The 22,642-nt window shown below is 46.4% G+C and overlaps 1 protein-coding gene across 2 annotated transcripts in view; it reads left to right on the top strand.

Moving 5' to 3' along the window:
- Positions 1 to 22,642, top strand: part of MMRN1 (multimerin 1) — a 71,313-nt gene that overhangs the window by 16,905 nt on the left and 31,766 nt on the right. The window contains exons 2-5 of one of the 2 annotated variants that reach the window (XM_081206949.1): positions 1,004 to 1,123; positions 5,836 to 5,942; positions 17,849 to 17,959; positions 20,237 to 20,410. In XM_081206949.1, coding sequence (XP_081063075.1) covers positions 1,004 to 1,123; positions 5,836 to 5,942; positions 17,849 to 17,959; positions 20,237 to 20,410 — 512 coding nt within the window. The remainder of the gene's footprint in view (positions 1 to 1,003; positions 1,124 to 5,835; positions 5,943 to 17,848; positions 17,960 to 20,236; positions 20,411 to 22,642) is intronic. The other variant, XM_081206950.1, reaches the window with a different exon arrangement.

Genomic DNA, 22,642 nt, shown 5'->3' with positions numbered 1-22,642 from the left:
CTTGTTGAGAAGCCCTGCAGCGCCCCCTAGGCTCAGCAATCAGGTGGCGCTGCCCTAAATCTGCCTTCGCTCTGGTGGCGACTTCGAATGGGGTCTTGGAGGAGTTTGGATTTGATATCCTGCGTTATCACTACCCGAAGGAGTCTCAAAGCGGCTAACATTCTCCTTTCCCTTCCTCCCCCACAACAAACACTCTGTGAGGTGGGTGGGGCTGAGAAACCTCAGAGAAGTGTGACTAACCCAAGGTCACCCAGCAGCTGCATGTGGAGGAGCGGGGAAGCGAACCCGGTTCACCAGATTACCAGTCCACCGCTTTTAACCACTACACCACACTGGCACCTCCAACTCCTTCCGTCTGCATATTGTCACCAGAGTCATCACAGGCTGTTCCAAGAGAAAGCCAAGCTCTCCAGGCACCTTCCTATGCCTGCCCCATCGCTGCAGTGCAATGTATCACATTAAAAGGAAGGGAGATGCGTCGCAAACAAGGAGACAGATTTGCGTAAAATTATGCAAACTGCTTATCTAGATATCCAGATGCAAATTTGGAAAAAAAATTGTAGAATTTAACTAGAAATGCAATTCATCTTCCCACACAGTGACCAGGTATCCTCATGCCCACCTAGTTTGCCCAGGTGATAACTGTTGATGGGCAACTTCAAGTCTCCTTTGACTTTCCCTTTGTTTGGTCCTTTTATCCTTTATCCAAACCTTCAAATAGAGGACTGCCCTCTGTAAACAAGGACACACATCTTCCCTCGGCAAACAGCTGCATCCAGGGTGGAGCCACTGGGAGGCTTGTTGACCTCCCTCGTTTAATTATGCCTATTTTGTAGGTGGAATTCAGAGCACAGTGAGGACCAGCAACTTGTCCATGACACTCACGGCATATGTAGCAACAGACAGTCACAGCATGGAGTTCCCCCAATTCCCATTTATCTTTTTTTAAATTTATGATATCAATTGTCTACAATTTTGCTTTCCCTCCCTCCTATTTACGCAGGAACTGGTGTGCCTATGTTCACACAAGACTCCAGCCCACCATCGTGGTTGACAACATAGAAACGTATGCATCGGGCAGAGCCAAGCCATGTACCTGGATTGCAGGACCCTGCGGATCAAGGTATAGCTGTCTTCCATCCTACCCGTCCCAATGGATGCTGGTTTTTATAAGCTTGCAAAGTGATGAATTGGAGGAGTGGTCCATTGCAGCACACAGTCCTTTTATCAGGTAGAAAGTGATTGGCCCAAGGTCATCCAGCTGAACTTCATGGCTCATGACGGATGAGAACCCAGGTATCCCTCACCAACATTCAATGTACGAACCTCCACACAATCCTTTGCCAGCTAATTGTTGTGTGACTTTCAGCTGATCCTAATATGGGTATTTTGCCGTGTAACAAGAAGGGGCCTGCTAGATCATAGAATTGTAAAGTTGGAAGGGACCCTGAGGATCTAGTCCAATCCCCTGCAATGCAGTTATCCCATACAGGGATCGAACCTGGAACCTTGGCGTTATCAGCACCACGCTCTAACCAGCTGGGATATCCAGTCAAAGGCCAAAGGCCATTGAGTCCAACATAGTATTTTCATGATGGCCAACCAGATGCTTATAGGACTTGAGCGGGAAAGCCCTTTCCCCTCTTGTAATTCCAGCAGCTAGAATTCAGATGCTCCTTCTCTCTCTCTCTCTCTCTCTCTCTCTCTCTCTCTCTCTCTCTCCTCTCTAACACACACACACACACACAGAGAGAGAGAGAGAGAGAGAGAGAGAGAGAGAGAGAGAGAGAGAGGGAGAGGGAGAGAGAGAGATCAGCACAGCTGCCTACAGACTCTCTGTGTGAGCATGACTCCATGATGAATTCCTTGTGCATTTCAAAACTTACTACTGCACCACTGGTGAATTTCCCCCTGTACCTTACAAACCTGTTCCAAACACTCACCATTTCCCACTAGGTGGCAGGTTTGCATATACCTAAGAAACAACAGAGGCATCGAAGCAATTTAAAATCCAGACCATCTCCCCTCATAAAACTCATACCCTTTTTTTTCAATTTTCAAGTCTCTCTTGCTGAATCTGAGATATTCTCTGACCAAGAATGAGAAGAGAGAGAGAGAGAGAGATTGATTCCAGAGCCATTCTGTATTTCAACTGGGCATGGATTTGTGTCTCAGAATCTTGTCTTCTTTGAGTCAAGTCAGGCTACAGTATTAGTTTTAGCTCAGATTTTAACTTAAAGAGCTGAGTACAGTATAACAGATTTACAACCCAAGGCAATCCGAACAGTTTATTTATCCTTGCAGAGTAATATATATGTGAAAGGGACTTTAAGGCATGATGAGGAAAAACCTTTGAAATACTCAGCTGGCAAACAACTTCTCTTTACAATGGCATGGTACATTCACGTAATTTTGCTTACTCATTAGCACATGGTAGTCAGGAGCTTTTCAACAGGAGTTTCAGCATCAAAACCAACACTCAGTTCAAGCATAGCGGTGGGGTTATTTCTTACATCCGAATGCAGGAACAACCACATCTAAGAAGGAACCTCTTTGCACATTATGCTCTGTTCTGCTTATGTTTTAAGGTAACGTGTGAATTAGACTGGACTCCCCTTCGTTGGAGGCTTTTAAACAGATGGCCATCTGACAGGGATTCTTTACCTGTGATTCCTTCATTCAGGGAGTTGGACTAGATTTCTCTTGGGGTCCCTTTCAACTCTACAATTCCATGATTCTATGTGATGTACATGTGCTTATATCATAAAGATGATGGCTTTTTTCCAGGCAAGTGTTTCATCAATAAGGGAAAGGGAAGCCCCAGTCCAACAGGGCTTATGTGGGAGAGCAGCAGCAGCAGCAAGCGAGCCTTCCAGGTCCTGTTACTCTGCCCATGTGAAGACCTTCTTGCCAGCCCAGTGGCCTCCCAGTCATCAGTATGAAATCCCACCGTCTGCCACAGAAGCCACATTGTAATAATACATCTGTGACTCACCTTCCACACATATGTCCCTATTACAGACATATCCTTAGAAACAGCCAAAATAATTTACAAACAGTACAAGCGCAACTGAACAGAGGTTTTAAAAAACATACAAAACAAATGCCTGAGGCACAGATCTTTTCATTCAGCTGGAAAACCTACTGACAGCATATAATTGCTGTGCGGTTACTGCTGTGGTTTTAGCATGGATTCTAAAGCCAAGTTTTGTGTGTTTGAGTTTTTAATCAGGCTCAGCATAAATGGATAAAATGGATTATAATGTATAACAGGCATTGACTGGCAGAGGAGAGCAGATGCCCTTCCACTAAGCTACAGTGCCTTCCGCAAACAAACATGGCTGCTGTACTACTTGAGCGCAAAGCCATAACTCACACACTGAGATGTGTGGACACCAGGTGCCCACAACTTGTGTTTTGCATTGTGAGATTCACTTGGAGAGCTATAGCCTTTCCGTATTCACCAGGGATAACTAAGTGCCCTCCAGACTAACTAACATGACCCATGGCCAGGGCTGATGGGAGATGAAGTCCGACAACATCTGGAGGGCACAATGATGACTACGACTGGCATGGGCATTATAAGGCAGTTGATGTCCTGCAAGTTCCTTGCCATGCATTCCAGATGTCAACGCCACAAGTGTGTGTGCTTCTGCATCGAAGGCCATCTTAGGCAGACCCCTTTGGTAAGAAATAAGTAGGAAGACACCTAAGAAGCAGTTTGCTTTCAGAAATCTCCATGTTAATTATGTGTTCCTCTAGAAAACCAAGAAGGTTCCCGGGGACTCACTTGAGCGGAAGCGTTGAGTGGACATGAATATTTTGGAACTGAATTCCGTGCTCTTAATGACACGTATTTGCTGGGCTGCTTATTCATAGTCATGCTGAAGCGCAAGGCATAATTTTAGCTACTTAAAAATGAATATTTACCCAGTTTGCCCTTAGCCCACTGCACTCCCAAGCACTCATTTTTGCCCCCGCGAAGGGAATGAAAATTCAAACAGAAACCTCTATGGCAAGGGCTACAAATAGGATGGCTTTTTTATGTAATTTGCTTTTTAATTTAAGTTGTTGTTTCCCTCCTTTCGTTTTTAATGAGATTTCCCTTCAAGTAAGGAATGAGCACCGTCCTTTCCTATGGCATTTGTCACGGTCTTCTGGTTTCTCGAGGAACAACCTGCATCCTCCTTTCTCTGCTTCATAAAGCACCTGGAGCACGGACAAGTCAGACCAACAGAACATGATCCATGCCAGAGATGGGGAACTTCTGGCCTGGGCTCCACAGATGGCCCTCTAAGCTCTCTCTGTGGCCCCTGGGACTCTCCCCAAGCCACACACCTTTATTGGCACTTCTTCCCACCTGCTTCTTGCCCTCCCAGATTCAAAATCACTGAACATATTAACAAGAGGGGTTGGTGGCTATGAAACTGGATTTCAGGCAGTGCACATTAGGCTATTACGTTTTGCAGGGTTTAGGTTTTATTGTGTAAATGCAACCAGTGCGGGAAGACTTGGGTTAAAGTGGGAGGGTGTAATGGACTGGCAGGAGTCGGAACAATGGGAGGCAACATCTGGGGAACCCCCAAAGGTGAGAAGGCTCAGAGCCAGGGGGCTGGCGCTGGGATGACAGTGAGTGGCCAGAGGGAGCAGCCTGGGAGGAGGAGGTGTCAGAAGATGAAGAGGCAACAGGGTTTAATGAGCAGGGAGAGTCTGTGGCAGAGAGCAGTCCAGAACCAGAGGCAGAAGCGGAGGCTGGAGAGGAGGGTGGCCACGAAGCAGTGGTGGGTCATGCTTGTGGGAGGCATAGGTGTCCCACCCATGCTGCAACAAGCATGAAGCAGGAGGAGCAACGACAGGTACGCAGGCACAGTCTCCGATTGCTTGGAAAAAGCCCTGGAGAGGAGGAGACATAGCTGACTATTGGGAGGCAGGAGCCTTTAGTCTTGGCAACTGCCTCATAAGGGCAAGTTCTACGGGAAGAGTTGCTATACTCTCTAGACTTGACATTCTGAGCTGTCTTGTTTCTTTGAATAAAGACTTAACTTCACTGAAACTATGCAAGTTATTGCTGACTGGCTCCTGGCATCTGCTCCTGACAGAGGGGGGATCCTCTGGATTTGGTTTGTACATTATATAAGATGTTGACATCTACCATTCACCCCAAATTTCTGCCTTCCAGAGACATGAAGGAGTGCCCTTTCTTCCATGAACGTGCCTGAGCATTAAGAAAAGCCCCCATGGCTCTGCTTTTAATCTCTTTGGTGTCAATGGGTGGATGTTGACAGGAAACAGGGCCTTTTCAGTTGTGGCTCTTCATCTCTGGAAGGCTCTCCCCAGAGACACCCCCTTCATTTCTTTATTTTATTTTTTGGTCAGATAAAACCTATATAAGCTGCCCAGGCCTTCTAATAGCTTGATATCTTTTTAGTGGGTTTATATTGCTTTCTTATTGCTCTGCTGTATCTTGTTATCTTTGTGGGATTTTTTTATTATAAAAAATATGGTTTTAACATTCCATTGCCCAACTTTGGAAGCTGCTCCAAGATCTTTCGCTGAAGAGTGGCTAAGTATTTTAAATCAATGCCTACATAAATAAATAAAACCACCCCCCTGCCTCAACTCTTAATTTCAGCTGTGCTCCTGAGGTCTTTATTTTCACTAGGTTTGACACGAGGCTGTTCTGTAAAAGCGTTTGCTTGTGGTCTTGTACAGGACGCAATCAATAGACTTCAAAAATAATCCCTCAGTGGCCTATTACTGATGTATCATCCTGTATCATGTCCATTCATCTGAGACAGAGCCCCGCTAACGTTTGCTTTCCAAATCACCTTGCAGCTCCCAGTCAAGGACTCGCCAAGCTTACAGGGTCAAACATATGATAGTGACATCACTGGACTGGAAGTGCTGCCCCGGATACAGCGGAGCAACGTGCCAGCCCAAAGGTATGGGTATGGAGATATTAACCCTTCCTGGCAAGCAATCTGACCAGGCTACAAAATGGCTGGAAGCGGGAGGGAATCTGCTTGCAGCAGATGGAAATGGAAGCCCTTCCAGATCAGGTGTGGGGATTCTCTGGCCCACCAGATGTTGCTGAACTACAACTCCCATCATCCCATGCTTGTCAGGTACAGTGAAGGATGCTGTCACTTTAGCAATGTTGTTGGTCTGTTTGGGTTCTGGATGTTTAATGGGGGTCACCTTTGAACAGGCAGCAGAATGTCTTGGATTGGCTCTGCGGGAGTCTTGGACAAACCAGGAAGAGTCTGGTTTTAATCCCAGCTGATCCTAATAAATCAGGCACAGCAAAGGAATGAATCTTCAGTACTGTATAGTATCACAGCCGCCAACTCCTAGGGGCCGAGGCACTTTTGCCCCATCCCAATTTATTTTCTGAGGGAGCTGATCCCCCTCAATGTTCAGAGGGTTTTCATCTCCAACCCATGGCTCCTCAGAACGTCACGCACAAGTTGTCAGGACGTCATGTGATGCTGGCCACATGACACCAGGACATTGCATTGGACCCCCTCAATCATCCGGAGAAGATGGTGCCTCTGGTTAGTACGGTGGTTAGTTTGGCCCTAGCAGAAGAAGCCTGTCTGGTTCAAAGAACCATTTCATAAAGTAATTACTCAGCAAATGCCTCTTGTTTAAAAATTAATCCACCTAGAGTAGCTTGCCCCCCTGACTTTTTAAGGTACGCTGTCTCTGAATGTATTTCAGCCAGAGGGCATACATTTAGACACTCAATCCCATTCCCATTGAAGTCAAACTAAATTTATAGCCGGGGCTTCATTTGGATTAAGATTGAGGCAGATGGCAAAATGCCACGCAGACTATTGCACCGACCTTGTGTGAAACATTGCCTGCTTGAGACAGGGAGTCCTGTATTTTACGACTGCGCCCGTGATCAAACATATGGCAAGTGTGTCGTGGTTTAACAGGCTTGCGACTGCTATTACTTGCTTGTGGCCTTATACAAGCTCCCCTTGAAAAATAAGATATGGCATCCACATACATATTTTAAATGGATGAATATTACAAGAAATGCCATTAGCTGCGGTAGGGAACTCAATCATCGGCGGTAGAGAAGAGGCTGTGATTAAAAATTTATGGGCAGAAATGTAGAGAAGTCACTGCCGTTCGCATCTAAGAGAGGAAAATCTTAATACTGGCAGCGGCACGGGAATCCCCTGTGGAAACAAGAGTCTCTCTTATACATGGCTGAAAGAAGGTAGATGTTTTGGATTAACTCTAATGGGGACTGTTTGTTCGTCATGCTTTTACATCTGGGATCCCAGGCAACATGGATCTAAAATGTTTTCAAGGCTTCATAGAATCAAAGAATGGTAGAGTTGGAAGGGACCTCCAGGGATCATCCAGTCCAACCCCCTGCAATGCAGGAATCTCAGCTAAAGTATCCATGAAAGATGGCCATCCAACCTCTGCTTAAAAACCTCCAAGGAAGGAGGCTTGTTGCTCTTGTTATTATTGGACAATAGCCACAGTTCCATGAGCATGAGTTTGATCTTGGGCCTCAGGTTTCCCTTTTGCCCCCCAACCCAAAAAAGAAAGCCTACTCTGAAGGGTTGGGAGATAATCCAGAAGAAAATAGGAGCACAGGCAACCACCTTACCATTGGTCCATCCATCTCAGTATTGTTTGCACTAACTGGAAGTTGCTCTATGGGTTTTAGGAAGGGATATTTAGCAACCCTACCTATAATAAATAATAATTTTTTATTTATACCCCACCCTTCCCCGTTCAAAAACGGGGCTCAGGGTGGCTAACAACAAATTTAAAACACTTAATTGATGCGACAAAAAACAGCATAAAATACAGTATAAAACACAAATAACAATAAATTCAGAATTCAAAAATCAATTTAGGGGGGAAATCCATCCAATAAACATTAGATGATCACCAGGGCTAGCTGGCTAAATTAGTCCAATTTGGGCCAGTGTGGAAACCAGGGGAGAATTAGCTGTGGGATCCCAGAGCAGGTAATCTTCATAAAAAGGGGAGGGGGAGGGAAGGAAGGGGAATAAAAGATCAGGCTAAGTTCAAGTTGAAAGCCAGGCGGAATAGCTCTGTCTTACAGGCCCTGTGGAAGGAGGTTAAATCCTGCAAGGCCCTGGTCTCATGGGGCAGAGCATTCCACCAGGTCAGAGGCATCACTGAGAAGCCCCTGGCCCTAGTGGAGGATAATCTAACTTCCTTAGGGCCTGGGACCTAGAGATACTGGGGATTGAACCCAGAGGCTTCTGCATGCAGAGCAGGTACTCTGCTACTGAGCAAAGGCCCTTCCCTATGGGAAGTTGCAGGGGCCAGTCCAGAAGGAGGGGGCAACCAGAGAAAACAACATTTCCTTGCTTCACTTCCATGTGCTCTGCAGGACAGAAGGTCTGCTTACCTGAACAGAAGGGATGTGCTGTATCCAAGCCATAGCAACCACTGTGATGTCCACAGTGGATAAGCAGTGCCTTGCTGGGAAATTTTATTGGGATTGATGAACTTGAGGTTGTCCTTCAGAGGTTCTGATTGGCTAAGACAGGGATGCGGAACCTGTGGTCCTCCGGATGTTGTAGGACTACAACTCGTTCCAGCCCCAGCCAGTGTGAGGAATGGTCAGTGGGGGTGATGGGAGTTGTAGTCCAACAACATCGGGAGGACCACAAGTCTAAGGTCAGAGTACTCCTGAATAGGCCCACTGAAATGAATGAGAGCTCCACAAGGGTATGGAAGAGCACACATCTTCCTAGTACATCTTCCTGAGGTTAATATGCCTCCCCTTCAACCATTTTTCTGGCCCACAATCTACCTATTAACAAAATGGAACACTAATGTGATAGTCACTGCATCTGAATGAACCCTGAGCAGGTGCACACAGGTCAGCTAGTCAGAGTCTTCCTCACTATAGTAAGAGGTATTGAATTTCTATTTAAATTATATAGTTTCTAAAGTTGCACTTATGCATATAAATCAGAGTATGAAAATTTTAGGAAAGCCTCTTCTTTGATGAAGCATTCCTTCTTTTTTGGCAAGGCACCGTGCCCCAATTTTGAAATTTGCTTCTCACCCACCATGTTGGCATCTCTCTCTCTCTTACCCGCGTGCAAATTCCAAATGGCAACGGGCCTTAAGATTCTGAAAGCCAGCAAAGTTTATTTAAGCAAAATCTCAAGGCAGGCTTGGACGTTTCTGCTCGAGTGAAAATTTCAAGTGGAACTAGAAAAGTTGCAGTAAAGCAAGTGAAATTTCTTGGGAAGGTTCTGTCTTGGGATCTACAGAAAACATAAATGCATGTTGCTAGCCCAAATGTGCTATGGATGTTTCCTGCCTCTTACAGTATTGGGAGTTGGAGTCTAACATCTGAGCTCCAATACTGCAGAATTTCTCTGCTCCATAGTAACTCAGAGTGGGGCTTTCTGTGTGACTATCCCACTTCTGTGAAAAAGAATTCCTCTACTTACTGGGTACAGCTGAATACATGTTTGTTTTGACAAGTTTTTCAAGCTAGGTGAAAACGTCTCTGCCTTTGGGGTTCATGTTGTGTTTTTTTTTGAAACCAAATCTTCAGTTGTTTACACAGTTTTAAAAAACTGTTTTTTAGTTGTCTTTGCAGTATTTTTGCAAATTGCCTTGGGACCCATAGAAAAGGCAACTAATTAACTAATTAAATAAATATAAATGTTTCTGAAAACCCACGTGGGATTCCTTTCAATAGAACCTGTTTTTATCAGGTGCAAAGAATTTTCAGTCCTGCGACTAATTCTAAACAGAAGACGAAAAGCTCAACATTTATAGACTTTTCCCAGTAGATGGCTGTATAATGTTCACAATAACAGGAGGCCAACTGCAGTATAGAGCAGCAGACAAAGGAGAAGAATTAAGACTTAAGCCCGTCTACAAAATTCATTGGGGATTTATTAAACCGGTGTAAGCAGTCAATGAAACGACTCCTAAGGGGAATCACACTACTTTTAGATGTGCTCCCCATTATCAGTCACTGTTGCAGAATGAGAGTTCCCAGAGTTCTCTGGGAAGAGAGATGGATGGTTCAACCACCCTGGGAACTGTAGTACCCTTAACAAAACACCACTTACCAGCATTCTTTGGGGGAAGCCATGACTATTTAAAGTGGTATCCTAGTGCTTTAAAAGGGGCGCAGGTGGCGCTGTGGGTTAAACCACAGAGCCTAGGACTTGCCGATCAGAAGGTCGGCGGTTCAAATCCCCGCGACGGGGTGAGCTCCCATTGTTCAGTCCCAGCTCCTGCCAACCTAGCAGTTCTAAAGCATGTCAAAGTGCAAGTAGATAAATAGGTACCGCTCTGGTGGGAAGGTAAACGGGGTTTCCGTGCACTGCTCTGGTTCGCCAGAAGCAGCTTAGTCATGCTGGCCACATGCTGGCTATACGCCGGCTCCCTCGGCCAATAAAGCGAGATGAGCGCCACAACCCCAGAGTCGGCCACGACTGGACCTAATGGTCAGGGGTCCCTTTACCTTTACCTAGTGCTTTAAATGTATCAGATAGAATTGTAGAGTTGGAAGGGACCATGAAGGTCATCAGACTAGATGACCCCCCGCAAGGCAGAAATCTTTTGCCCAACATGGGGCTCAAACCCACGACCTGGAGATTAAGAGGCTCGTGCTCTACCAGCTGCACTATCCCAGGTGGTATAGCCTAATATATTTTAAGTGGAACATAGGAAAGTGCCGTAGAACATATATTCCTCTATCTAGCCCCATATCGTTTCCTCTCAACGGCAGCATCTCTCCGTGGTCTCGGGCAGGGATATTTCCTGCTACCTAGTCATTTGAATTGGAAATGCTGGGGTTTAAAACTGTGACTACAGAACACAAAGCAGGCACTCTTTCTGTGAGCTTTGGCACCTCCTTGAAGAGCGGACCTGAAAAATACGAAGCACAAGAGATACAAAGAGGAACTTATCAGATGCATGCTCGCCCCAGAGTCACGATTGGCTGCAGTATTAACTGTACACTCAGTGGCAAACCCATGCTTGCCTCTGGGTATTATGTGAAATAGTCCACCTTTAAAGGGTACGTGCGAAGCTGAAAGGAAGAGAGGGGATTGTGAAATCTGCATCATATCTCAAAGCAACCACCTAGCTGATTTAATTAGGAGGGTGCTGCAAGGATTGACTGGGGGGCGGGGGAAGCACCTTCACATTGGCAGCCCGTATATTTGGGAACAAAAGAATGGTAAGCGGAAGAATAAAAGGACATCCATCAGGTGGCCCTTTATCACCGGAGAGTAACTGATTCCCCCCGTCACAGATTGTATCGTCACGCTGCCACCTGATAAATCCTATGTAATTAATTGGGATGAATGCAAGTATTTAACTCCTGTTGACAGCTATGGCCTTATGAAGATAACAGCGGCCACTGAGAATGTGAGCCGAGCTTCCAGCTTACATTGCAGCCTTGACTGCTGCTATGATAGGCTTTGAGGACAGCTAGATCTCACAGGCCCCTGTGGAGCACCTAATTGTTGCTTTCTGCAATTACAGCAGATAGAAGGTATTTGTGTCATCTGGAAGGCTTGTTCGTCCTGGGGCTCCTGCATTTTGGATACCGTCATCCTATCTGTCAGTCAGGAAGCATGCGAGCCTGGGAAGTGCCCAAGAGTCAGCTAGGAGACACCTAGTGTGGTGTAGCCACACACCTAGCCAGTGTGGTGTAGTGGTTAAGAGCGGTAGTCACGTAATCTGGGTAACCGGGTTCGCGTCTCCGCTCCTCCACATGCAGCTGCTGGGTGACCTTGGGCCAGTCACACTTCTTTGAAGTCTCTCAGCCCCACTCACCTCACAGAGTGTTTGTTGTGGGGGAGGAAGGGAAAGGAGATTGTTAGCCGCTTTGAGACTCCTGAAGGGGAGTGAAAGGCGGGATATCAAATCCAAACTCTTCTTCTTCTTCTACCTGCCAAAATCTTGTCTGACCCAGACCCTGGAAACACCTCTTCTGAGAAAGAGGCTTGGGGCCCTGATAAGAGCCCCACTTCAACAGAGACTTGGAGAAATCCACAGTGGTTCAAAGGCAGCCCAAAGAGCCTCATTGCCACAGGATTGCATCCTCTTGGCCCCTCATCCCACCTGGCTGCCTTAGTCAGCCAGGTGTCTCCTAAGGAGGAAGGGTCCACATGGGATGAAAAATCTAGGGGCATAGGTGTGATGGCCTGGGACTCGGGCTCAGACTCGGAGCCAGAGGAGTCTCAGTCCACACCAGCTGAGGCAAAGTCTGGGGCCTGATTCTGAAGAGCCCCAGTCTGCACAGGTTCCCCTGCAACAAGCACTAGCTGGGCCAAGTCAGAGGCCTGAGCCTGCCCTGGCTCCAGATGTGGGGATTACCTCGTTGCCTTCAGCTGGGCCATCACTTACAGCTGCTCCACTACCGGTTGGGTCAGGAGAGGCTGAGGCAGCCCCTGGGTCTAGTAACCCACCGACGTCTCCTGAGCTGCAGAGACTGAGGTCTGAGAGAAGGAGAGACCTGAGTACTCGCAGGAGGAGTGCTCGCCTTTGGGTGAGACAGGGAGGTGAGTCAGGACCTGCCACTACCCCAGCAGAGATAAAAGGCTGCTGGATAAAAGGCCCCAGGTTGCGGGAGCAATGTTGCTGTTTGCCAGAACCTGCCTGTGATCCTGTGCCTGACCTTGCCTGGTTTCCTGCCTCGTGTCCTGCCTTGGTCCTGTCGGACTGACTACTCGCGGAACCCTTGGATTTGGGACCGGACCTGGACCGCGTTACTTGGGTTACCCCCGGGCCCAGCACAATAGGAACACAGGAAACTTCTTTATCCTGAGCCGGACCACTGGGCCATCCACCCCACCTGAGGATTCAACCTGGGACATCTCATGGACATCCAATGAGGCTGAATGTTGGAAGATTCAGGACAAATGCAAGAATGTACTTCTTCATGCAGCACATAATTAAACTATGACACTCACTCCCACAGGAGGCAATGATGCCCACCATCTTGGATGGCTTTAAAAGAGGATTAGACAAAGTTGTGCAGGCCAAGGCTATTAACATCTACTAGCCGTGATGGCTATGCTCTGTCTCCACAGTTGGAGATGCTGGAAACCAGAGGGGAGAAAAATGCTCTTGTGCTCTGCTCCTGTCTGAGGGTTCCCCACAAGCATCGGATTGGCCATTGTGAGAACAGGGTGTTTGACCCGATGGGCCCCTTCGTCCTGATCCAGCCGGCTCTTCTTATGTTAGTCAGAGTGGCTAACAGCAGGCAAGATGGACCAGCTGTAAAAGGCATTGCCTCATATATTCAAAGTACTAGAGGAGGAAGCGACAGAGACAGAAAAAGTGCCTTCAGGAAACTTAAAGCTAGGTCCACACCTTCGAAATGTGGAAACGCACAAATGCTGATTGAATCAGAGCTTTTAAAATATCCTCTTTGCAACTGCTTGATCCTTCAGCTGACAGAGATACTAGATTTTTGAACTGGGTCCCAATATTGAACTGCCTTTCCTATAACAAACAGCAGAAGGAGTTAGAAATCACGTCAACCGAGCGACAAACCTCAGCTCCCTCGTCTCTTTCTTCCTGGCAACCCTGTGACCCCCGAGGCATTTATCTGCAAACAGCAGCAAGCCCAGTGGATCTGTTGAAACTAAGATAAGAGGGCAGGGATGGAGAGTCAAACTATTTTCCTTAATCCTTTTGTACCTAGAGAAAGGTCCCCCTCTTTATTTAAATTCAGTTTAAGGTCATAGCTGAGATCCATGGTGACTTTTCTCTTTCTTCTTCCTCCCGTGCCCCCAGCAAACTCTTTCACTAGGCTCTAATATTTAGCAACCTTCTGTGTAAATATGTTGCTGTATGCTTTGCAACCTACCAAGCGAAACACTGTTCACTCACCATGAATGGTGGTTCTCCAGGGGCTCAAACCTTCTGCCTTTGCTGCTGCTTGGGACTGTAAGAAGAGAAGGCTTCTCGGGCACCTGGCAAATGGCAATTTATATCGGGGGTTGTGCATTTGCCTTGGACTTGGGGGATCAGAAGTTGGGCAGGATGGTGTACACTGTAACTTTTTTTGAGAGAGAAGGGGCACGGTGACACAGAAAGACGTTCAGTGGTAGAGCATTTGCCTTGCATGCATAAATTCACAGGTTCATTTCCTGGCCTCTCCAGGCAGGGCTGAAAAAGACTCATTTTCTGAATGGCACTGAATCTGCCATTCAGTGTAGGCAATACAGAGTAGGACTGAAAAGGCAGATGATGATGATGATGATGATGATGATGATGATGATGATGATGATGATTTATTTATACCCCACCCATCTGGGCACCTCCCAACAGAATTAAAAGCACAATAAACTATCAAACATTAAAAACTTCCCTAAACAGGGCTGCCTTCAGATGTCTTCTAAAAGTCAGATAGTTGTTTATTTCCTGACCTCTAATGTGAGGGCGTTCCACAGGGCGGGCGCCACCACTGAGAAGGCCCTCTGCCTGGTTCCCTGTAACCTCACTTCTTGCAGTGAGGGAGCCGCCAGAAGGCCCTCGGCGCTGGACCTCAGTGTCCGGGCTGAATGATAGGGGGTGGAGACGCTCTTTCAGGTATACTGGACTGAGGCCGTCTAGGGCTTTAAAGGTCAGCACCAACACTTTAACCTGTGCTCGGAAACGTACTGGGAGCCACTGTAGGCCTTTCAGGACTGGTGTAATCTTCCTACCTGCTGCTTCCAGCAAGAGAACTGCTGCTCTGATCATTCCATGGAGATCTGCCAATTCCATTTTCTCTCAGCTTCTCAGATTTCCGAGCTTAAGTTTCTTTTGGTTCATTTTCACTCCCATTTGCATTTTTAAAAAACAAAAACAAAAAAAAGATGTCTGCATGGAAATCTGTACACATTTAGTGTGCATTTCCAGATTAGATGTGCTTATTTCATAGGATAGCTGCATTGCATCCTGGTTCAGAATGTGCAAATTAGATAGGTCCACACTAGTATCTGCCCTGGATGACTTCCTCTCCACCCCCTAGGCTAGTGCACAATATAATTTTTCTCACAGTGACTGCTTTTTCTCCCCTGACCCACCCATGGGGGCTGCTTTCTGCCTGCAACAAATGAGTGATCTGACTCTTCTACCCTGAGCAGAACATAGCATTTTAAATGACAGCACAAGCTAGTGAGATGGCCGAGGTTCAAAACTACGTGGCTCATGATACTGATTTTGCCAGCATGTAATGCTCATTTTTAGTGAGCACCCTTCATTTGAAATCCTTCCTCTTTTCATAATTTCAGCTGGGATCTATTTCAAGGATACGTGGAGATTTTGCTATGGCTCCGCATTCATCCTTCTTGGTGCTCAGAGCCAGCAGCCGCTGCTGGTGCCTGCTCAAAAGCCAGATACTCTCCACTGAAATGTGTGTGACTTTGATTGATGAAATTACAAATGGGGGTATATTTACAGAAGGATATCTTGCCCCCCCCCCAGACAACAAATGTGCTCAGAAATGTCCCGTGTGTGTGGCTGAGGTGGCTCACATCTCGCTGGTAGAGCGCTTTCTTTACAAGCAAAGGGCCTGAAGGTCAATCTCTGGTATGTCTTTATATGGCTGGTAAACATCTCTGTCTGAAGCCACAGAGAACTGCTGCCAGTCAGCTTAGAATGAGCTAGTTAATGAGATAGAAACTGCCCATCACTGGCATATGGTCCTTGAAAGGTTGTCCCAAAAGTAATGCGGCCCTCAGACTGCGAAATATTCCCTACCCCTGCTCCAAGGCATTGTGGGAAATATATGGTGTTTCCAAACTGCCTGCCCAGTGCTCATTGGAGCATTGCTATTGCCTATTACCAGATAAGTCCTTCAGGGTCTGTGGGCACCTACCAAAGCGCATTATGTCAACAGATCCCTCAAACTGAGTCTGGCCTCCCCCTCCTCTCAGTATCCCAAAACAGCTATAACAGTTGAGTTCTGATTTGCTTGATACAACATGCACCTTGACGTCTCAACTGGCAATACAGAAATCCCAAGCATTGCAGCTTGGTGTCATCCTTACCATTGTAGTGAGATGTGCTGTGTAAACAGTGCAATAGTATATGCACAAATAAATGATAACCCATTTCCATAAAACAGAAAACGCATTGCCAACACTGTGGCAATTTACTGTAGAATCCCTGCTGCTCACACTCACTGGAAAGGGCCTCTCTGAAGAGATCAGTTCAGAGTATTCTCAAGTATCTGGAGTGCAATTTTGTTCCTTCGTTATTAAAAATGATATGGTTCTCTTGCATGCCCCTTGGGTAACTGCTGAATACAGATTTAATTATTCTTCATTCTTATCTAGAGCACAGAGAGTGATATTATTAGTGATGATGGGCAAACTCCCCCTGTCTCGATTCAGAATGAGCTTGAGTAAAATGCTATATATATTTTCAAGATTGCTGGATAAATTATAGGAAATGCATCACTTTAGCTTGATTCTGTTCTGAGCTGGGCTCCATCGCACACTTGACAATGTCACTGGAAGCTTTACTAGTCCCACAATGAGAGATTATAATGTATCTCCCTAGAGAAGGGAAGACCAGGGACTGGGACCAGGTGACCAGTGTGTGCCTATTTGGTCTGCTGTCCAGGTACTGACTGTTGATAGATATCTTCAAGGTCCCTGATGCTCTCCTTTCTTAGGGCTCTTCAAGTTTACACTGGACATGGACTGGACTGCCAATCAAGTCAATAGCAACTTGACTTAATCAAACTAAAATTGACATTATTTGTCCTGCATTAGCGACTGGGTGGATAGTGCCATTTTGTAGCTTAGTCACTAGGTGGCACTGGACTTAGATGCATCTGAGCAGAGTCAGAAGTTCTGTTCTTGCTTAAGAAGAGAGATAATAGAGTTCTCATCTATCTTCCAGAGGTGTGTCTTCAGCATTCAGTGACAATGAGAACTGGAGTTTTCAAATCACAGGCATTTTCAGGTTCCCAAATTCTCTCTCCCTCTCTCTCCATAGAAAGTCTGTTATATTCAGGAATGCTGAATTAACTGTACACTGTCCTCTTAAATATAAACTCCCCTCTTCATGTCTTCTCTTAGAATAGGAAAAACCTTGCTGTGGGCCTGTGCTTGGGACATCAGCCAGGGAGCGGCACATAACCTGGTTAAATAAACCACTCAGTTTTCCATATCTGTGTGTGGAACCTGAATCCCATAGTGAACGTTTCACAGACAACACAAAGGTCAGCTAGGTTAGTCCAAGCCTCAGTGAGATTCTGTCTCTCTGTCCCCCAAAATTCCAGCAAATATCCACCCCCAAGTGTGCTGCAGATTTACATCTAGTAGCTCAGATGTGAGCATTGTGAAAGGGCATAGCTGAATTCCAGATCTAAACCTCGCACACTTCCATGGCATTCCTAATACGGGCCCATTACCTGGATTACTCTTCCCCATGATCACTGGAGCTGAGCAATGGGCACGATGTAATTACTATGTGGGGCTTGCTCTATGCCCTTCTTTAAGCCTCCACTTCAACATTAATCTTGCCGCTCTCCAAGTGTTCCTAATGATAAGGGAGGGCGAACCTTGCATTAGCACGAGCTCCTGCAAATCACAATCAATTGCAACCTGAAGGAGACACTTATAATCCTCTCTGGTAAGAATTAAAGCCATTCACTATCCCCCGCCAATATGGTGGCATAGCATGTGGTCCAGATGGGCAAAGCAGCTAACTCGGGAATCAGCACAAACGATTAGGATTTAGCTGACTAAGAGCTGGGGGGCACCGGAGTGCACCGGCGATGATATTGCCGCGTACTGGGTGAATTAGTCACGCCGAATGTTTCGCTCACCCTTATTCTTCTCCCCCGTTTTAGCCCAACAGGATCAATTGCTTCTACACAGCAACCAAGCGGAGAGCAACGCAGCTGTCGGCGGGGGGACACCAGGGAGCCCAGAGCAGCAACAGCAGGATCCCAGCGACCCAGGTCAGCGGTTGTAATTACTGCAGTCCCTAACACAATCATTGTCAACACTATTTATTAAAACCAGAACAAAAGAAATCCCCCCGGCCACTGAAAGCGATGTGATGAAGCATTGGAGTCTCTTGCAATCTTGTTTTCCTTTGTGGGGTCTGCTCAGAAAGGTGAGGGGGCAAAACAGAATATTGATAGAGAATGGGCTTACACGGGCACCGCCGCACTTGGTGGGAAATTCATTTTCCGGGACGACATTATTGGATACAACAGCCCGATAAGGAACAACAAAAGCAATATAAAGTCAGGGGCTCCGGTGACATATGTTAAATGATTGCTAATGGCCAATCTTTTCTGCTGCTGGTGCCAGGGCCAGGGGCAAGGGCTCATATAATCAGGCCTACACTGCAGCCAGGGAAGGGGGCACCGTCAGGTGTCTTTCTCCTTGAGGTCTCTGTCTGTTCTCTCCAGGTGCATGAAGGTTGCGGGCAGGGCTACAGATGCAAATCCATGAGCAGAGCAATGAATGGGCATACATAACAGAAAGGAGCAAGGGCTTCAGCTTGCCTTGTCCTCTCCTTCTGGGTTCTGGTGCAGATTCGGGGAGAATGCAATGGGTAGTGATGACAGTGGCAAGGTGAGGACATCTGGACCAAGGGCCCTGCAAAACTGGGAGTGGGCACTGGCTGCTGGTTACTGTTACCATTATTTATTAAATCCGTAGATCACAGGGCAGTTCAAAACATAAAAATGCAAGACAAAAAAACCCCCGAAATACATAATAAAAACAAGAACAGAACAAACCAATAGCCCCCCTTGCCCTAGCCCCTACCCAGAAACACATTTGAAAGGGTACGGGATGTTAATCGGCTGAACACCAGGTTGAAGAGGGACATTTTTACCTGGTGCCTAAATGAAGGTGCCAGCTGAACCTCCCTGGGGAGATCATTCTACAAATGGGGAGTCACTGCAGAAAAGGCCCGTTCTTGTGTTTCCACCCTCTCTTGCGGAGGAGTCACACAAAAGGCCTCAGTTGATGATGATAGAGTCTGGAATGGTGCACATGGGAGAGGCACTCCTTGATGTACTCTGGTTCTTAGCTATTTAAGGCTTTATAGGTCAAAGCCAGCACTTTGAATTGGGCCCAGAAACTAATCAGCAGCCTGTGCAGTTGGGCCAGGATTGATACAACCTGCTCCATCTGTGAGCAACTTGGCTATTGAATTCTACACCAGGTGAAGTTTCCAAACCATCTTCAGAGGCAGCCCTATGCAGAACATGTTGCAGTAATATAACCTAGAGGTTACTAGAACACAGACTGGCTTTCCCAGTCCAGCTAGGGGAGCACTTGGGCCACCAGCTGAAGCTGATCGTAGGCACTCCATGCCACTTGAGGCCATCTGAGTATCAACAACAGCAAAGGACCCGAAAGAACCCCCAAGGTGATTCCATTCAGTGGTCCAGAGATAACAAGCTATGCTTTTTTGTGGTGCAATCTACTGTTCGCAGAAAGGCAGCTAGATCAATTTTTGGGGGTAAAATGCAGGAGTATAATGCCTTTATTTAAACCAGAGTTCAGATAACTCATGCCCAGGGGCCAAATATGGCCCTCAGAATTCTTCCTAGGCCATGTCCCTTTCCCAAACCCCTGCCTCAATCTGCACTCTCCTCAAGTGCTTTTGCACAGTGGATATGTCCTTGATCTGTGATAATGCATTTTGCATGCCTAGATGGAGGATAGGGAGCTGTATGTAGGGTTGGTGTATGCAAAAGTCTCTGGTTTTTACTGTACAGAAGAAAGAGTCTTAGCTGCTGCTTCACCCATTTTTTCCTCAGGTCCCAACCACCATGGGCTTGTGGCCCCCAGAAGATTACCCACAAGGGAATGAAGGCAAAAGGGGGGGAGGCTCCCCGTCCCTAATTTAAAAAGTAAAACTGAATCCTCTATAGAAAACTAACTAGGTGGAAGAAAGCTCCACTTAGGCTCATTAAATTTCTCTTAACTATTCCATATACTCTCCTGGAATTATAACTACTCTATAATGAATATGGATTATTCAGCAATTATTTGCTGCTGTGCTTGTATGAATGTCACTCATAGCTGAAGATACATGACAAAAATCAGAATGGCCCATTCTTATTAATGACTGCAGAAACTTTTCGTTTCTGGCAATTGCTCGTGGAATTTGTTTCTGTGCTTGCTTTTTTGGGGGGGGGCAATTTAATTTAGTGACTTTCTTTCTTCCCTCTCCTTTTATTCCATTCTCCCTCCCACTAACCCTGACCTAGCAGTTGCGCAAAAAATGAATGAGCAGATTAGCAGCCAGGAGATGAGACTGACTTTGCTACAGAAGAAGGTTGACAACATTTCTGCCGTCGTGAGTGATGTGAGCGAGACACTCTCCTCTCTGGAAGGCAAAATCAATGAAGATAAGGGCAGAGACTTCCAGGCTTTTCTAAAAGGTAAAAGAAAGAAATTAATGCAATCACTCACCCAGTTAAAAGTGCCAGGGAAAGAGAAAGAGGAGGAAAAAGAGAGAAAGAAACTATTAGAAATGGACTTAGGCTGTCCTGTTCCATTATTCCACATTCTGCCAGGGAAGTACGTTTTCCTTTGTTCTGTTACTTAAAAAGAAAGAAGAAGAAGGAAAAAAAGGTGATTGGGCGTACCCCATAGGCCAAAGTGTTGAAGGTGGAATGATAAAGCCTTTAGCGCTCCTGTCGTGGATGCTCATCCCATCCCTGGACGAACAGGTTGCGCAGAGTTTTTGTAGTTGTGTACGTAAGTGCCCCCTCTCATCTTAAAACAGTAAGTAAAGGGACATGACTAGGCATATTTGGGTCAAATCAGGCCACAACTATATTGACTACAGGTGTAAAGAGGTTTGGTATAGGCGTTGGGTAAAGCCACCACTTCCTGCCCACTCACTGGGGTCAACCGGAAGTGAGGGTGTCCTATGATCTACATCAAATAGCATCTCCCTCGCTGGATTGTCACCTGGGGAGTGCTGTGGCCCTAACCCCCATCTGGGCATCTGGACAGAAGCCGCTCCCTTGGACCCCTTTAACGGGACACCCCCTTTCTTTCAGAGTTGTGATGATTGCTATGAAGAAGGTGAAAACCACCAAGTTGGTGCCAATTTGCCAAGTGGGAAAATTCCTACCCGTCCCCAAATATAGCAGCCGACAAAATCCATAGCAAGGTCTTCATCACCAAACACAGCAGCAGAACAGAGAGGGAGGGTGGAGGATCCGACGACAAAGTGGCTGTTGAAGTAGGAGGTGGGGCCCTTTTTATTCAAGGGGGCGGATCCAAGAGAAGCCTGTGGGCCCAGTTGGGTCCGCCCCCTGGGAATGTCTCACTTTCTTGCCCACCCAGTTTCATGAGTGGGCAGAATCCACAGTCTGGACGGCAAGCTCAGCTTAGAAGAACGTGCTGCCACGCATGTGATTACAAGCGGGCACATTGCATCTGCAAAGGCCCCAAGTAATGTGCTGTGTTAAGTTGTGGGTGAACATATCAGACGACACAGGGATTCTTCAAATAGCTCTTCTTTATTCAGAGGCCAGAACAGAATTGAGCTGAAGGGCTCAGTCAGCCTGCTTATATAGAGCTCCAGTACAACGTTACTGTAGCAACTTTCTAAAACTATCCAATCACTGAACGTCACTTTCGATCCTTCATTTGCATAACTATCTACAGTATCCCCCTGCTGGCCCAGGGTGAGAACTTCAGTACATAACATGCTGGATCTTCATTCAGCAGTTCGCTTTGTTTGTCGTCAATTGAATTTTGTCCCTGGGTCTTCGTTGTGCTGCATATTGTGTTTGAATGTCTATTGCCTTTGAGTAGTAATGCAGAAATAGCATACTTTTGAGCCTCTAAAAGCCCCTTGGAGATATCTTCATGCATTGCAGGTCCATTCCTTACTTGCCTCAGCAGTTTCTGAGCTCTGGATACTGCTCTCAAATAGCCCAGTCATATTTAGACCACATCTCCCATCCATCCTGTTCCTCCCCCCGCCCCCATCCTGGTGCATTTTATTGCTATGTGGCATTCTTGACCCTTGGGTATATGTCCAATATGGCTTTGAACATTTTCCATTTCCTGTCAGCTTCCTTCCCATCCATTTTTGTGTGTTCCCTGCAGGTTAATCTGTTACTTGCACATGTACCTCTGGAAAAACCAGTGTCAGATCTTATCCCACTTCCTTGCTGCATTTGGATTCACTTAAATTGTCAATTGCACAGTAAGGTTCTATGCTCACGCACAAAAGAAAATTACTATGATCATATGAAACCCAATCCATTTGACCCTTTGAAGACAGCAAGCCATGATCTACTTGCAGAAATTCCCAGATTCACAATCCCTCTGTGAACCGCTGCTATGCTAGAAAGAGCCTCTCTCTCTGTGTGTGTAAATTGTTGGAACCCCATCAAAGAAATACAGAATCATAGAGTCAGAAAGGACTACAAGGGTCATCTAGTCCAACCCCCTGCAATGCAGGAATCTTTTGCCCAATGTGGGGCTCGAACCCACGAACCTGAGATTAAGAGTCTTATGTTCTACTGACTGAGCTACAGCCTTATCTTCCTTCCCCTGTATTGCAGGAGGTTATACTAGATGATCCTCAGGGAAGGCTTAGCACAGTTTACATGCATCTCTCATCCAGACACAGATCACTTCCACACTCA

The sequence above is a fragment of the Podarcis bocagei genome, assembly GCF_964188305.1.
Source record: "Podarcis bocagei genome assembly, chromosome: 9".
Lineage (NCBI taxonomy): Eukaryota > Metazoa > Chordata > Lepidosauria > Squamata > Lacertidae > Podarcis > Podarcis bocagei.
This window is presented reverse-complemented; position numbering and strand designations above follow the sequence as displayed.